At 39.7% G+C, this 18,191-nt stretch overlaps 1 protein-coding gene across 10 annotated transcripts in view; it reads right to left on the bottom strand.

The window, feature by feature from the left end:
* Positions 1–1,646: 1,646 nt before the first annotated feature.
* MAST4 (microtubule associated serine/threonine kinase family member 4) overlaps positions 1,647–18,191 on the bottom strand; it is a 261,302-nt gene continuing 244,757 nt past the window's right edge. For 5 of the 10 annotated variants that reach the window (XM_054054169.1, XM_054054170.1, XM_054054166.1 and 2 more), the window contains 7 exons: positions 17,906–18,138; positions 15,836–16,036; positions 13,201–13,430; positions 11,584–11,706; positions 9,648–9,784; positions 8,843–9,021; positions 1,648–7,990 (listed from right to left, as the gene is read on the bottom strand). In XM_054054169.1, coding sequence (XP_053910144.1) covers positions 4,128–7,990; positions 8,843–9,021; positions 9,648–9,784; positions 11,584–11,706; positions 13,201–13,430; positions 15,836–16,036; positions 17,906–18,138 — 4,966 coding nt within the window. In that variant the 3' untranslated portion in view covers positions 1,648–4,127. Of the gene's footprint in view, positions 7,991–8,842; positions 9,022–9,647; positions 9,785–11,583; positions 11,707–13,200; positions 13,431–15,835; positions 16,037–17,905; positions 18,139–18,191 lie in introns of all 10 variants that reach the window. The other 5 variants (XM_054054161.1, XM_054054162.1, XM_054054163.1 and 2 more) reach the window with 4 other exon arrangements.

Below are 18,191 nucleotides of genomic sequence, written 5' to 3'. Positions count from 1 at the left end.
CAGTACAAGAAAGACATTTGAGTTGCTACAACGTGACCAGAGAAGGGCAACAAAGCTGGTGGACAGCCTGGACCAGAGGTCTTATGAGGAGTAGCTGAAGACTCTGGGGTTGTCTGGAGGAGGCTGAGGGGAGGCCTTACTGCTCCCTTCAATTACCTGAAAGGAAGTTGTGGTGAGGTGGATGCTGGTCTCTTAAGTCACTAGTGACTAGATAAGAGGGAATGGCCTCAAGTTGCACCAGAGATTTAGATTGAATATTAGGAAATGTTACTTCACTGCAAGGGTTGTCGGGCATTCTAACAGGCTGCCGAGGGAAGCGGCTGTGTCACCACCCCTGCAGGTATTTAAAGGATGTGTAGATGTGGTGCTTGGGGCATGGTTTTGCGGTGGACTTGGCAGTGTTAGGTTTACAGTTGGACTTGATCTTAAAGGTCTTTTCCAACAAATAAGACCAATTCCTCAATGCAAACACCTTACGCTACGCTGTTCCTCTGGCGCCAAACACTATGGAAATCTAGGTTTCTAGGCCTCCTTAGGAAAGGTTGACTGCTGTTGTCCATAACCAGACAGTCCCTAGCAGGCAGGGCAACTAGATCGAGTCAACCCTCAATTCAAGCAATTTCCTTTCCCTTAGCTGCTGGATCCTGCTCTCTCGTGCCCCATCTCATTACACTCCACGTCAGTGCACTGATTTTGCAGACTGACTGTTCTGCTGGGTTGCAGCAAGTTGGAAGGGTAGGGGATGACATACAGCTTCCCCTCACTTAACAGTTTGAGAGCAAAGCAGCAGAAGTGATGCCACAACATTGCCGAACCTGGTCTTGTACAGACAAAACCCAGAGAGTAAACAATGTAATAGTACAGTAAAAAGTGAGCAAAAATACCCCCCAGCTGGGCACACTCACCAGCACGTGACATTCAGCTGTGCAACGCTTCCAGCAATGGAACAGTAAAGATACCACTCCTCTGCAAGAAGTGTAAAGATGAAAATCAGATGAGCAATAGTCCTGCCCTGTTTCTCCTTCCACAAAAAAGGATTTTCTTTCAGAGGCCATTGGATACTAAGGTGCCCTCCTCCATCTCCCTTGTGCAGATCACCACACCTAATCTATCTTCTATAATGAGAAAAAATTTATAATTTTATTACATTCAAGGGGTAGAGATTTCAAAACTGAAGAAAACACTGCACTTAAAACACGCTACAGGGATTTGTTAAGGTTGAAAATTTTATCAAAAACTAAAAAAAAAGTAAAGGTTGGGTATTTTGAAACATGCTACAGGGATTTGTTAAAGCTGAAAATGTAGCAGAAATAAAAAACCTAATAAAGATTGGGTATTTTGAAGGAAGGTACACACACCCATACTTACCCATTGTAATGAAGGGTGATACATGGTTTAGAAGAAATATGGAAATGTCATGTTACAGCCTCCTGCTGTTATTAACTACCAGCCAGGGTATCCACCAGGGTGCCCATAACCACCCCATGCCAATCTACATCAGCCACTGCCTGAGACACGATACTCAGCTATGCAGATCTTCTCATTTGCTCATGCAAAACAGCCAGCTAGCAGGTCCCTAAAAGGGGTGCAACATGGAGTAGGGCAGAGATGTGCCTTAAGTTACAGGAATGAAAGCAGTTCAAGGGAAAATACTAATAACAGTGTTTCATGCTGAATTTTTATTTCAATTGTATGCAACTGCATAAGTATAAATAATCGTGTTCAATATACAACAATTATAACATCCATAAGGAGTTTCTCAGAGAAAATAAGACTGCAAACACTTTATTGCACAGACCGTAACAATTTTTTTCTTTTTTTTTTTTCTTTTTTTTTTCTTATCTGTAAGCTGAGGAACTTACAAGCAGGAAGTCTACAGAAGAACACATCAGATCTACAATCAGATAAGACTGACCAAGTAGCACACAGGTAGGAGAATCCCTAACAGCTCACTAATAAGGTAAACACCAACAAACAGGTACTAACTACATAAACACAGTCTTGAGCACTGTTACACTTTCAAAATGCAAAGAACTTATTTGTCAGAAGTGATAACGAACTTTGCAAAACATACAGGAAATCCTACTGTAAACAAATAGCTAGATGTAATTTAAAGGAAACAAGAGGATAGTTGAAAAAATCCAGAAGACTGTAAACTAGGAAATACCTCCCAGACAGAAATGTTACTTTGAAGTGCATCAGCGTTCATTTGCAGTAACTGCCAAAGCACAGATAAACTGTAAATGTTGAGACCATTTTATCTTTAAAACTGCTCAAAAAATATTATCCATTGCTCACCAGCTCCTCTGTGAACACATCAAAGGCAATATGAATGTTCCAGTGCCACATGAAAAATCAGAACGACTTGTGGTATTATCTTTCCATGCCAAGTTCGCTATAATCCAACTCAACTAACCAGTACAATAAAGTTTTCACTAGAGGGAAATTAATTCTGCCCATTGTCTGTTATACCAACCATGGAGTCAAGATTACACTGTGCTTTTATGGACAATTTTCTAGCTTTTGTGACAGAAAGTGACAGAAAGACAATGTGTAAGCTCTGGTGAAACAGGCAGGGGCCTAGCTCTACCGTGGGTACATAAAACAGAAATAAGCAAAACTAGCATTCTATTGATCCCCATCATTAAAAAACGTGTACACATCCGCAAGGGTATTTTGTAGTGCTTCTGTACATGTTTCAAATTTTACCTTTCATCCTTCAAAACTAAATACCTCCACACTACTAAAATGATCAAAGTCTACATGTTCCACAGTATACAAAATTTAAATAAGGCTTAGCAAAAGTAAAAAGACAGTCACATTCTAGCACCAAATAGCTCCAACAGTTTCCTTTGTTACAAAATGCTTCTTTTATAGTTACAGTATTTACTTCTTTTTTTTTTTGCATACAAATAATAAGTATGTTATGAAATGCATGGAGCTACTCAATGCATTTAGAAATGAATGTGAAACTCAGAATTACTTGCTAAAAACAGCAAGTTAAGTCTACAACATAAGGCCGCAGCTATGTATTAAAATGTATCGGATGTCCTGAACTTTTTTGAAGATAACATACTGAAACTGCTTTTTTTCCTTTTTACCTTACTTGTCATAATATAGAAAAAAAACTATGGCTGTATGAAGCTAATTATGCAGACCTATATGCCATGACAATTCCTAATCTCTAAATGTACTAAAAAATAGGGATGAACAAACTAGTACTGCAAGTCATGTGCTTATACTTGTGCCTCACACTGTAAGGGCCTGAATTTAAAAAAGCTCAAGGAAGTAAAGAGAGGATTGCAGCAAAAACAACGCACACTGTGTGTGCTTCAGTCTCAGCCTTGTCTGACATGAAGGTCACAGGACACACTTCGCAACAGACAAGATGAGAACCACCATTTCACCAGAGAACACGACTCTTACTGGGACGCCCTGATAAACAAGTGGTCCTCCAGTAGCTTTAACAACACCTACTCTAAGAAGCAGGCTTTGTGCGGTAGGGAGATACAGTTAGGTCTTGTGTTAGATCTGGTGAAGCAGTCAGCCAGGTACAGTACTATCAAAACTGGATTATTAAAAATACATGTAAAAACTCACAACAAGTCACTGTATTTATTCTGTACTAGTATTTCTTTAATCTCTAGCTAGGGGTTTTATTAAGTAAAAATGTGGCCTGTTTTTGTTTTGCAGTCAGACCAACATTTCTGCATGTCCATGCCGGGTCTGAGTTTTAATAATTTGGTTTTATATTTGAGTATGGCAAATAAGTAGCAAAGCAACTATCTTAAAAAAGGGAAGAGTAAACAACACATTCAGCAGCAAAGTATATATGCTACATTCAAACCCCAAACACGTTGCTAGGTATTTACAAAGGAAATATTTCTTCAACAGCTGTTGGCTGTAAAGGTATTTTTGTACAAATACTATATGGTAACAGCTTTACCGGTTATGATTGGGAAGGCATTTTGAAAAAAGTTCTTTTTTTTATATATCCCCTATTATCTTGCTCCAGTGACATGAAAGCTTTGCCGCACAAAGACACGACACAGTGCTGGTTTAAAGGCAGTCAAATATATTGTCATTGTTTCAGTTAGTCTTGAACTCATACCTGTCAGATCTTACAGTCAACAGGATTTTTTGTGAGGACTGCTCCGTGAAGCTTCCTTTCCTCGCCGCTGGCGAGCTGAATCTTTGTCGTTAGAAAGTGCATTAGGACGATCAGGTGTGGTTGCTGGCCTAGATAAATCTTTACCTACATTCTGTTTTCTTGAAGCAGACTGCTGAGCCTGAACAGCATCTTTTCCCTTTGCATCCACAGTGTTAACAAGAAAAGACTTTTCTTGATTTCCAGATTTCCCTCCAGAGCTTGAAGCAGGGTGGTGCGCTTCTACTACAACAGCAGCACTGTGTAAGGCCATTAGTGAAACACTTTTAGTCATTTCTGTTTTGCTACTCCCCGTGGAAGAAGTGCTCTTCTTGTTTATTTCCTTGCAGGTTGGAGGAAGCTCAGATGTGGTCGCTTTAACCTTTGCTGAAGATGTATCACTCTTCGCTGAGGACAAAACAGATAATTCTTGCTTACATTCAGAGAAATTGGCTGAAACATTCAGCGGCTTTCCTGGTGTTGCAGCCACATGACAAGGACTCTGCACACTGGCAGCTGACAAGTGTTTTATTGCAATCTGCTTGTTTACATCCTCTGGCTGTTTTTGATTAACTTGTCCTTTCCCTTTAGAATCTTGAGAGCTTCTGCCATTTGTGGTTGCTTTCTCTGCCCCTTTCCCCCTGGCATCACAGTTTGTGAGGCAAAGGGTGTGCTCCACTTTCCCACTGTCAAGCTGAACATAAAGTGCGTCAGTGCATATCTTTCCTTCAGGTCTTTTGTCTGCAGAGATCATCTGGTTACTAGGACTTCTGTCTGCCTGTTTGCTCAGCAAGAGACAGTCCTTCACAGTGGACAGCTTGGGAGGTGTGGTTTGTTTATCACTCAGGTGTATTTGCTTTTGATCAGCAAATCCCCCCAAGTCTGCTGGTTCTTGCTTCTGCATCTGCTTAGAAGTCTCTGGGCCTGCTAGTATTGAGCCAGCAACAGAGGATTTGGGTTTAGTGTCAGGATTGACACTGTTCATTTGGAGAGTTGTTACTGAGCTATTCTCCAAACTCACAGGCCTTTCAACTTGCACATGTTCATTGTTTATTTTTCTTAAAGAAGCTGGAACAGAAGAAAGTGGATCTAGCACATTTTTACCAGCATGCTTCCCATCTTTCCGGGAGCTGGTAGACATCTGAACAATACTTTCTTTTTCTTTCATGGTTGGAGCGCATGGTTTTTGTGACAGTGTCTGTTTATCCAAGTACTTAGACTTAGAGGAACTCACATCAGAGACTGGCCTATGTCTGCTACTGCTGCTTTCCACAATGGTGGCAGCAGGCTTCATGTGTTCTTGAACACCTGTGTGAACATCTACAGCACAATTTCTGCTTATAGTGTCTCTCACAGCAGGGAAGCTTGAAGCATCAAGTTGCTGCTGAGGAACTTGACCGGATTGCTCTCTCACAGTAGTTTGAAGCCTTATGTCAGTAAACTGTTTCTGATCTTTCTTTCCTAAATCTTTGACGTTCTCCTTCTGCACAGAGGAAATGGGTGCAGACTTCTCATTTTTAGGATCATTATCTGTTGAGGTTTTCATGGGTCGTTTAGACAGGACAGCTTCATTCCTTGACTCTGCAATACCTTTCTTAGACTCAGTGAGAACTTTCTGCTTGCTTATGTCCCTTTCCACCAAACCACTAGCAACACTGTCATTGTCTTTGGGTAGCTGCTTCAGTGATTCTCTGTCATCTTTCAGTTGTGTCTTGGGTCCAGCTGCCTGCATTTTCCCTTCCACCTGAGATGGAATGGCAAAATCGGCACAGCTTTTTTCATTGCTTTTGGAGTAGCTCGTTATGAGGACATCTGAGACAGACACCTTCAGAGATGACTCCCTGATCACCTCCACCTTTGCAGGGACAGGCTCACACCTTCTATGGGCTACTTGCTGTTTGGCAGGCAACACCTTTTGTATTTCCTTCTCTTTTCCAACAGCTTTTTCAGGAGTGCTTTGGACAGCAGAAAGTTTGGAGTATGTTTGGGTAGTTAATACACTCTGGCTTTGAGTAACACAAGACTTCACCTCCACTGAACTGTCCTGTTTCGAAGGGGAAGTATCTTTCCTTTGAACAGCTTCAAGAACAGAAATATTGCCTTCAGCAGCAGGGCTAGAAACCTTCTTCTCTCTCACTACTTCTGCAGTCACAGGGATGACTGGTGGATTTGGAGAACTCTTGCTTGGCTTTGACACGTTGACTTTACTAGATTTTGAATAGCTTAACAACTGGTCTTTCTGACATGCCAGTTCTGCCTTCCCACCACTCCCTTGTGGTGCCAGGGGTTTAGATCCTCCATTACTGTTGGTGTTCTGTCCTTCCGGCAGCACACACAAAGGCAGGTCTGTCTTCGAAACTTGTGGCCCAGAAAGTAAGGCTATGTCTAGCGTGCCTTCTATTGGCTTCAAACAGGAAACGGATCTCCCATCAAGTTTATACTCTGATGGACTTTTTCTGACAGGAGCCTCAGTGGAAATAAGGGCTGATTTTTCCACATTCATGTCCATTCGTCCATTCAAGGTCTTGAGAGGAACAAAAGAAACTGAGTTAATCTGAGTAGCATGTGCACTACCAATAAATGCTCTACCATCAGCAACTGCAGCAGAGTCCTGCTGTATATTCATGGGTCTGCCTGTATTAAGTTGAAGGCATTCATGAACATTTGATGTCAATTTGGGTTTTAGCACTGGACAAACACTGTCATCTTTTTCTTCAATGGACATTTTCTTTCTAAGATAATCAATATTTGCAAGTTTACCATCTAGTCTTTCAAATTTGACAAATTCTTTTGTTGGTACAATTTTGTCTGTGTTTTCTCCCTTTCCATTTAGCATCCTGTCAGAGGACTGAGGTAGTACATCTTGCAGTGTACACGGAGGGGAAATTCTTTTGAAGTCATAAGAAATATGAACAAGTTCGTTAGCTGGAGGCCCGTGACACAACATCTGTGCATCTGAAGCAACGCTATCACTTGATCTCAAGTTCGCATTCTTTTGAAGGGTGTCTTTGAGTATGCCACCAGCTGACTGGGTCTCCAAAGCAACAATTTTTGTTTCAAACTGATTTGATCTTTCTAATACCTTCTGGAATGCTTTTTTGTCTCTTTCTTCCAATCTTGAAGCATTGGGATTTTCTGGTTCACTGCCAGGTTCATGTATAGCAGCACTTGCTTTTTCAGCTATGTCTTGTTTTTTCATAACTATCTTGACCTTTAGCTTTTCTCTGTCTAGCTCATCAACGGATTCTTGCCTACCTAATTTTCGGGAGATGGGTCGTTTCAAGCAGCCCTGCTCTGCAGGCCTGACTCGTGTGAGTGATGGCACATCACATACATTTTCCTCCAAGCTCTGAAGCGTTACCTCCCTTTGGGACAATTCTCTATTCACTTCTTCCTGGGTCACTTCCAGACTCTGTTTTCGTGAACATAAGTGTTTCTTATCACTGCCGTAAGAGGGTGCCAGTTTCTCTTCAGACTGGACTCTCTTTAACAGTGGTGACCTCGGTGGCTCTGCACTCTTTGGTCTAACAATATGCCTTACAATAGTTGGAGGGGAATGCATTTTGCTAGGAAAAGACTGAGCTATTTTTGTACTTCCAATCGAATGACCTAGCAAAGGTGATGGAGATCGCTGAGGGGATGTCGGCTGGGGCGTTGGGGAAGGTGTCCGTGCAAGAGGAGACAGAGGAATGCTGCCAGCTGATTTGCGTCTTCCTGACCTGTATCTTTGCCCACCAAGCTTTGGACCCAAGCCATGAAGAGTGCTGGGTCTTATGTGTCCCGAGCCAGCTGGAGAATTGGGAGCACTTGAACTAGGGGAGCTACTCTGGGAAGAGTTAGTACCTACAAAAAGAACAAAAAAAAAAAAAAAAACCAAACAAATGTAAGATTATTTTAGATTTTTTTCATCTTGCCTAAATGCTTGGTGAGACACAGAACTCTTCACTGGTCCATAAGACCTATGGACCTATGACCCATTTGCTGCCACAATGTTCCAAAATTTGGAAGGTTCTGAGCAACTGGGCTGTCAACCCCTACACCACTCCAAATGCGTTGCTTTTTGTCCCCTTCTCCCTCTGCTGCTTCATCCCTTTAAGGCATTGCTTCTTTCTATTTCAATAGAATAGCAATGCTCACTTCCATTTCAAAGCAATGATCAAGGCTTTCCAAATAATTTAGCTTCACTGAGAGACTGTACAACAGCAGTCAATTTTAGTCCATACTAAAACCATGACAGAAGTAAAACAGGAAAAGGAGACAAAAAGATGCATATTTCAGTACCCAGCCAATCTTTTCAGCAATAAATCTGCATTTGTGAGTGCCCATGCTAATCCCATTATGTAGCAACTTTTTCCTCAGGATCATTCTTCCACCAATCAGCCTCTTCTAGGCAAGACTCCACCTTCTGCTTCCAGCTTGGATCATTTATTCCTCAATGTACAGCTACTGGACTTGGATTTAAACTCTGGGACAAACCTAGCAGACAGTAGTTCCCTTTCAGGTGCTCCTGTATCATGAAAACATGTTTGATTTTGCACCATGAATTTTTTTCCTTTTTCCAAGAGAATTCAGCAGTTCAATAATTATGCTTGTCAGAGTTGACTATTCTTAGCAGAGTGTAACAGATCTGGGGGACTCACAAGAAGAAGAATACTCTAGAAATCCTTCCCCTGCCCTCCACTCCATCACACTCACCAGATGGAAAATCAGTAGAGCGGTAGCTTGGTGTAGGTGATCTAGGAGATAAGCTGTGGGTTGGAGACCCAGGCAAGCTCTCCCCTGATGAAAGGGATCGGTTCAGGCAGGAGAAGCTTCTGCTGGTGTGAAGAAGAGGAGAGGGTTGCTTGGCCAGCTTCTTGAAGAGAGATCTTCTTCTAGAATAAGAAAAGTTAAGATGCACAAAAGATATTACTACCACCAGCAAAACTCTTGCAAGCTGACAATGCTTCCTTCCCTCATTATCCTCAGAAAAGCAAATCCTAAATCTGTGTTTTCATGAGAGCAAACTACACTGCAGAGTGGTGGGATAGATATTGTAATTAAATCTTTTTGTACTAAAATTTAGTCACTGTATTTCAGAAGAAAGGTTAGATCCTTATAAGTACAAATCTTCATTTTCCTAATTTAAAAGCCCTCAAAGAATATCCATAAAGTATTAGTGATGTATTTACAAAATACGCATAAACTTATCATCAAACTAGAAGTGCCCATAAACTTAGGAGCAGAAAGTTTAACTGAACAAGTACAAAACCATATTAAGATTCAACCTGAGTTATTCACTTTCTTCTCCAAATCCCTGTGTACCATACACAATTTTTAGGGATTATTTTAACAGATCCAGTTTAGGCAAAGCAGGATTGGAAGGATGTGTAACAACCACAGGATGTCACAGAAGAAGGTAAAAAGATATAGAAGATGAACGACAATTGCATTAACTTCATGTATTAGATTGTTATGCCTACACACACACAAGGAACCACGAAACAAAAGGTTTACACACCTCTCTAAGCTCTCTTTCTTCTTAGTTTTCTTACTGCGCCTGACCATTCGGCTCCTGTAGCTGTTTCGCTTCGCAGGTCCTGTCTTGATAGAAGTGTTTTCAAATGGGGTGGTTGTTACTGAGACTTTGTTACCACTCTGTCAAAATGGAGGAGAAAGGTTTAGCTATGAGTAATACAGGGTGAGTTCACCTTAAATTGAAGCTAGATCAGAAACACGAATATGTCAAGACAGAACTGCAGCACCAGAGTAAGCGCTGGAAGTGCAGGGAGCCCTGTGCAGACAACACCAGGTTAATTTAAGTCAAATAAATGATGATTGGTAAATTCTCAAATTCCGCCAAAATTTCCTAAGCTTCCTCCATTCCAGTTTCAGGGCATGAAGAAATTCCAGTAATTGTCTCTAGACAGAAGGGAGACCGAGGATTGAGAAAAGAACAATTTTCAAGATGAAAGCTTCTACAGAAACATCCTATTTTCCCACAAAGAACAGTTGTCACTGCTTAGTGGTCCATTTGCTGGCCACTGACATCTCAGGATACTAACTGCTACAATGACATAATAAACGGCAAAACTTAATATTAATTTTCAGCCTAAAACAAGTCTTTAATCTTGTTCAAAACAGATAATGAATATAATTAACGTAAGCTTTTGGGACTGTTTACATGAACAGATGACTCAATAAATAAAACTAATTGAAAATATCTACATTATGTTTAAAAATTCTGTACCTCCTGCCCAGCATTGTATACTGCAATAGTGAACTGCTTTTCAAAGGAATTCTAACAGCCAAAACTAATACATGACACTGCACATCTGGATGAACAACAATCTCATTCTGAGTTTACTCTTGTAACTAGTGTGCAGGGTTGTAATGCTTCTCTTTTTCTGTATCTGACAGAGAAAACAGCTGCACACTTAGCTATCTAGAATTACAGGATCTTCTCTTATACATTTCTTGAAAAACTGGAAAACTTGTAAGTTCCTCCTAGTTTCAGAGAGGGAAAACGGAGGCTTACGGAAAAGTGCATTTTGCATCTTTTCTCAGCTCTTTGTGTTTCCCCATTACTTAATTGCTTTCCAATCTTATTTTATAATTGACTACTCCCTTTGACAGGTAAAGCTCTACAGATAGCATCATAGATTGCTAATAATATAGGAAATGAATACATGTCCGTCTAAAATAATTCTGATCCATATAAGTCTGTGTTGAAAAGATTACATAAAAACTGCAGTATGATAAGCAACACGGAAAAGCTAGAACACTATTGTTCATTAAAAGAAAATTGGGTTTTTTTGTTTGTTTTTAAGGAAAAACTATAATTTTATAATATAAACTATAAGGAAGACCTTGGAAAACTTCACAAATGTGACAGATCACAGAAAAAAAAAAGTGATAGATTATTCATATAAGTTCAACTGAAGGAGAAGGGCTTCATTAAACAAAGAAGCCCTGTAGGATATGCCTGACTATATAAGAGAGAATCTCTGGGCCTTAAGATAATGTAAGGCAAGTTCCTGTACAACAGACAAGTACTTCGTATTCTTTGTTTCTATATTCCCTCATTGATTTCACTTTAAAAGGAGCAAATAAGAAGTAGCATCATTATCAAAGCCCAAATTACCTGATGATGATGGGGGAATTCAAGAAAAGTCATTGAAAATATCAAATTTTGAGATACAGAGACATCTCTCTGTGTTAGTTCCTTGAATAGAGTTCAGCCATGTCAGCAGTAGTGCCAGTTTATTGCAGAGAAAGGAAAATCAGAGGATACACTAAGCCATTGACCTTTCTCCAGATTTGTGCAATAGTAGCTTAAAGTTTGTACTTGAATAAACACAAAATCTGATAACTAATCTTTGAAGGAAACAAACATAACCCCTCAATCCTTAGTGAAGGCAGCAAGTGTTTTTGTATTCCAGTTGTCCAAGAGTTACCTTTAACAACAACTCAATGACTTCCGTATGAACAAGACCATGCACTGGCTCTCCGTTGATATGAGTAATCAGGTCTCCAGCTTTTAAACCTGCCTGGTAAGCCGCACCTCCTTCTTCCACATTCTGGAAATCAGAGACATAAAGAACGTATAGAAAATCTACTCCTGTTTAACCTTTATACTTTCAAGAGCAGGTTTTGTTTACTGAAGTAATTTCCTACAAAACCTGTTGGCAATGAAGGAAACTTACAGATATTAAGTTATATAAAGCAAGAAGAGACAAAAAGTCAGACCAGCAGTTCACCATCAACTACTTACTCAAATGTTATATTTACACAGGGCCTGGAGCTGTTTCAAAGCACACTGAAACAGTGCTTGTAACCACAGGCGTTAAGTAAGCTCTGTACAGCAGAGCAGTTTTCATGCATGATAAAGAAAGGGTCATTCATTCCCCATGGCAAAATTAGAGAACTGAATGAAGACTTTTAGCAACTGACGCTAAGAAACACTGATGTAGTTTAGGCAGTAGTCACATGTACTATCCTAATCATGACAATAATTGACTCCACCATATAGTTAAACATTGTTGTGATTTGTTCAAATTCACCAGGCTGTCCATTAGAAGGAAAGTGCAGCATAAAGGTGATGAACAACGAAAAGAGACTGAATTGCAAATTATCTGGATGGCAGCTTAAATAATTTATTATATTTTAAAATGAACTTTTAAAAGATTTGTGGCCATGCAGTCCCTAGAGAAGTCTACAGTGCTTACAGAGCTAAAATAAAAAAAAAAAGAACAAGCCTGTAGTATTTTGAAAAGCTACAACTTCACTTTTACTGCAACGTACCATTTTTTTCCCTGCCTTTCACTGATGTGATGCTATATCAATGGCAAGAAATCCAATTTTTATTCATTCCATCGTCAAATGTACCCTATTCTCCAACATTCTTGATGGATTAATAGGTACAAGAGGTAAATGACACAAATGAAAAATAAGTACTACACTCCCACACCAGAAGCACTGCTATTTGAAAACCTACAGTACATATCTAAAACAAAGCGCTGTACAAGACTTCAAAGGCTTCAATATATTTGTAATCAATCTTTCAAGATTATTTTAAGGCAGCTGAAATATTTTAGTTTACATGTGCGCAAATATTTATTTACACGTAATGAATTTATTTACACTTATATGATATAATTTGTTATCAAACTCATTTACAAAGTAAATACATATTTTTACATAAATGAGTATTTATTTTACAATTAAGGGGGTTGATAACCAAAGAAATGCAGGACCTGTTGTCTTTTCCCTTAGCCTGTCTCCCACTTCACTCAAACCAGCAGTGAACAGAGGATGAAAAATACATGATTTATTCCAGACAGTCTGTGCCACAAAATCCTCAAAGGTATTTATAATTCCAAATGATTTGCACATTTCTGCACAAAAGGAAGTCAGCAGTTGAAATCAGCCTGCTTATGTCTTGTACGACACTGCTGACTTTCATGACATACCAACTGTCAACTTTAGCAGACACCATAAGTACAAAACCCACAAACAAGTACATAATTACAGTTTTCTGTTTCTCTATATGAGCGAAAACAGTATTATCTTACCCAAACAATATGGTGCACAGTGTAGATATCGCTGTCACCCACATAAACCCTGATCGCTCGGATGGTGAAGCCATACTTTTTTCCTGAACTGTGAATTACTATTGGTTGATGAGGACTTGCAGCAGCAACCGATGAATCACGGCTAGGAGATGAATCTCGGGAGGATGAAGGATCAGATGATATGGAATGAGGAGACATAGGACTTCCCAAAGGAGAAACACCAAACACATCTGGAAGAAAAAAAAATTGCCTATTAGAGTACATTCTGAGCACCCAGAAATACAGACAGAGAACAGGGAATCTGCTTAGTTTTATGACAACCTTACGCAAAAATATATCATTGTCTTTGCATAAACATTCTCTCCTCCTCAATCTGTGTATATCTTGGTGAATGAGCAATTTAAACAACAACCAGATCTTAGAACTGAACTTCCTTCCCTGTAGCATAAAACACGTTTTTATTTAATGCAAGGGTTAACTTGTTAGAAGTAGACTGTTTTTTCCTTTTAGATAGGAAACACAATAGGAAACACACTTTAACTTTGAAAGAGCAGTTCTCAGCCTCTTCCCAACAAGCATTCATGAAAAGAAAATCAGAGTTTGGTCGATATTATTGTGAGTACATCCAGAAACCCCTTCAAAACTATCCAGCAGCACTAAACAAGTGCTAGTTGTTTTTTTGGTTTCAGTTATATATAGATACAGATAAATACTACTGTAATTAAACCACACTGTCCAGTCGGTACACAGGAGATTAACTCAATGCTGGTACCAAGCCTGCATTTATACATCCTGCTACATCACAGAAGACCACAAGAATTTCTTGCAACAACATCAATTACAGTTTCATTTTATTTCACTGTTTTGAGAGCACTATGTGCTCATGGTTGTGCAAATGTAAACACAATTGCAGAAGCATAAAACACTTCAGTCACTGTAACAAGGTGACAGTTCTGCAAAGGAATGCAACCCATTCTTGGTGTCCATGTCAAGCCATGTAACAGAAGGGCAGATGTGCTTTGACAGCAGAGGTGCTACTTCCAGGATGCAAGTCACCAGAAGCTTCCAGAGATCCCTGTCACTGGGTTAGTGCTGAAATCCCACAGAACAGCCAAGCCTCGAGGGAGCTGTCACTGTCACCCTCTGGTTCTGTAACATGCACAGATCCCCTGCCCTCTGCTTTCTGCTGCCTGCAGGATGACACATCCTGTGACTCTTAGCTACGTGACTGAAGTTGGGAGCACTGGCCATCTGTTGCTGTAGATTATTTACGGATAAGCATGAATAAGGTAGGTTTTTCAGACAGTATTAGGTACAGCTAACATGTAAGTTTTTGGTTGATATCAATATAATGACAACATTTCTAGGCGACGGCAAAGCTAAGTTTGGATTTTACAGAACGAGGCTTGATGAGCACAGTAAATCAGTTTGTATCTACTGTGAGGTCAGTGACTCCTAAGTTGATAGGAGTGAACGAATTACTCAAATACCAACTGACAAATAACTCAAGTATTCCTTGGCTGTGTAATTACCTATGGGTATATTATGCTCCTATGATAGCAAATCTCAAGAATTAGCACACACGACAGGCCCTCTACAAGCAGAAAGAATAATTATGGTATTGACAGCTACAAGAGTGTACCAAAAAGTACTTAGGACATTTGGGAGAGAAATATTATTTGGAAGAAAGTCTACACAAGGAACAAGCACAGAGTGTTTACAAGCTGCTTGCCGTTTTCAGTGTCAACAGTGCTCTAAACAGGCTGAGCACACGGTCACCATCTTTCTCATTGTAAAAATAAAGTGTTTATCATCTCTCATCCATTTTGTGAGAACGATCATTCACACTGGTACATTATCACACAAATGCTAAGTTAACATTAACACCTAGTTGTCCTCACTAAAGCAGAGGCAAAATTATTCCTCTTTAACAAAGTCTCAGTATTTTACTCTTGACTTATCTCATTGAAAAAAACTTACGATAGCTATCAGAATTACAGGTCCTGCATAGAAAGCCTATGCTTTTCCTTAAACAAATGGTAGAAAATATGAAGTAGAAATAGGCCTTTCACCTTTCCAAGGTTTCCAAGGCATGTGCATGATAGCACGTTTGCTCACCAACATCATTTGCTCACCTCATCCTTAAAGGCCACAGAGGGTCCATGTGTTTTACAGCCCAAAGACAGGTGAAGTCTAAGAGCAGAGCCAGAACCAACTCTTCAACACTGTACAACTCTCCACTAGCCCGAGGATGGAAAGCAACCTGCTAAAGTTACTGCCAAAGCCACCTATAAGGTGGCTTTATGGGGCAAGTACAGGGTTATTTTATCAGGCCAATAGATAAATATTACAGCTAAGGTCTAAAAGCAGCGTACGGCTGGTGTACAAAACTGATACATAAACTCACTTTTGGAACAAAATCCCAAACTACATTTCTGCCTGTCAAAGAAGGTTCCTCAGCTGTAATGTGACCACAGCAAGTCACTGAAGAGACTGCACTACCTAGTAACACACATGAACAACAACAAGAAATATGACACAATCCATTCTGGGCTCTCCAAAATGTTGCATTTATGTCATAAACCATCATATATGCATAAACTATAACATTTCAAACAAAAAGATTTATCTCTACCTCCTGGGATCATGAGGGACAAAGCACTTGCGGAAAGGGATTTAGTGACCTTTCCAGAGATCTTCTTTTTCTCTGTGCTTTCTAATCGCTGACGAGCCATGTGAGATGCAACTTCACTAGGTGGTTTTGAGGAGTTATCTGCACTGTCCACACTCTCGCTTCTTCCATTTATCTGATCTAAATGCTCTGAAAAACTGCCAACTGTACGAAGAAGAAGGGATAAACACATTAAGGGAAAACTGGGGGTAAGAGAGGGGTAACAGTGCAATTTTGAGATAGGAATTTTTCTTTCTGTTAACAAGTTCATACAACAACTTTATGGAAATTTAAGGAATTCTTCCAGATTTACAGAATAGAAAAATGTTAACATAAGTAATTAAAGCAACAGGTTTTTTGTAGTCACTGACTAATGTAAGATAAAAGATAAAAGCTGAAGCAAGGGTATCTCAAGACAGAGCAGTCACCTTAGAGAACCTAATCATACATTTATTTTTCATGTGAACTCCTCCTAAAGTAAATGAAAGGCTCCAACCCTATCTGAGTTGCTATCAGTTTAACAACTTCTCCAAAATCATCAAAAACACTAAGCATAATTTTAATAATTAACTTTTGCTTTTATTCATGAGAAAGACATCCAGCAACACTAAACTCAGTATTACAACTACACTGATGTTGGTCTATCCTAGGTAATGAACTTCCACAATACAGAATGGAATAGGAAGACAACTGTGTTTCAGAAAATAAAAAAAAAATCAAAAAAACCCACATAAAGGCCCTGTATTGTGTGAACAATCTGCACAGGATTTCTTAAAAAAATTCAGAATGTCACAGGGAAGTTGTATGACCTTACGAAACCATGCACAAAGGGCAGGTCACCTGTTTAAAGACACAGCGGTAATCCCTAGTATTCCTTTAAGGTCACTGAATATCCTGTTGCTAATGGACCGTGGAAAAACGAAATTATTCTTAAGCGTAACTGATAAGTGACAGAAAAGGATCAGAAGCTTTGAGTTATCACTCTGACTGCTGTGGTAATCCAAACATTATAATATGGGGCCAGGGGCAGCAAACAAGTCTACAGATACAGCACAGTCAAGGTTTTAGACCAGGGGAGGAGATAGAAACTGCTGTACAGCTGGATGAGCCTGAGGAAATTTATTGTCCCAGAAAGGGAATGAAGGAAGGGGGAGAAAAATGTGGGCTATAAGGGAAATTATGGGTATAAGAACAGAAAGGGGTATATTGAGAAAACTCAGGGAGGTACAAAAGAGAAAGAAGCTGAAGAAAAGTGAATACCTAGAAAAGTTAACTGGAATCTATACAGGGACAATCATGAGACCAATAATAGACCTAGATCTGTGCTAAGTATCAGGTGTTCCCACAGTTATGCAAAACTCTCCTCCAAACATACCAACCCAGCAAAATACTAAGGCCCTGGATCCTATTGAAACGCATGCAAACACTTGAACTGGGAGAGGAATGTATAAAGGAAATAAACTATTTAAGAAAGGAGGAGAAGTTTACAATACTGTCTCCTAGATTCCTAATGACAAAAGTGATTTCCACAAGTTAAAGACAATACTGCCAATTCTAAAAGGTGTACATCATTGAAATGTCTTAATTGAAAACATAAAATGTTGCAAAAGAGAATGCTAGAAAACAGCAATAGAGATCAGCTGAAATGTCTCCAAGATGACCAATCAAAAGATTACCAACTTCAGCAAGGGAAGATATAAAAATAGTTCCTTAAGTGCCCCAGGGACTTGGGAATCCTTTTCTCCACAGAAGGATCATGCAAAGGCTCTGTGGTCAAGTCACCGTTTTATTCACTTGTCTGGCAGCCCTCCAGAGTCAGTGAGGTGACACCAAATGCTGGCATTTCCTAAAATGCTGAAATTTTTCCATACATATTTTCATGAAATTTTATTAGCTTGAGCCCTCTTGGGATATTTTATTTTTTTTAAGCAGTTTTGAAATACAGGACTTCTAAATCCATGAATGTTACTGGTAAACAAAGAAGGTCTACAACTGTTTCTAACATCATCAGTCAAGAGACTCACTGTGAATTACCTGATAGTGTGGAACTGCTGATCGTACTTGCTGGGGTGGTTACTTCAGGTTCATCTTGCACTGAGTCCTCGTTCACAAAAGCAGGCTTTTCGTGTTCCTCCTGGGGTCCCACTATGCTCGTGGAATCACTGTGTTCTCCTTCAGCTGATATGGCCAACTTTGGAAGCAAACCAGAACTGTGTCGCTGCCTGCTGTTCTCAGTGTCAGAAGAGATGGAGGTAGATACTTGTTGTCTGCATTGAAAATAAGGAAAATCTCACGCAGGTATCGAGATGAGGTGGCCTGC

The sequence above is a fragment of the Cuculus canorus genome, chromosome Z (genome assembly GCF_017976375.1).
Source record: "Cuculus canorus isolate bCucCan1 chromosome Z, bCucCan1.pri, whole genome shotgun sequence".
Taxonomy (NCBI): domain Eukaryota; kingdom Metazoa; phylum Chordata; class Aves; order Cuculiformes; family Cuculidae; genus Cuculus; species Cuculus canorus.
Note: the sequence above shows the minus strand (reverse complement) of the source record. Positions and strands in the feature narration are given on the sequence as shown.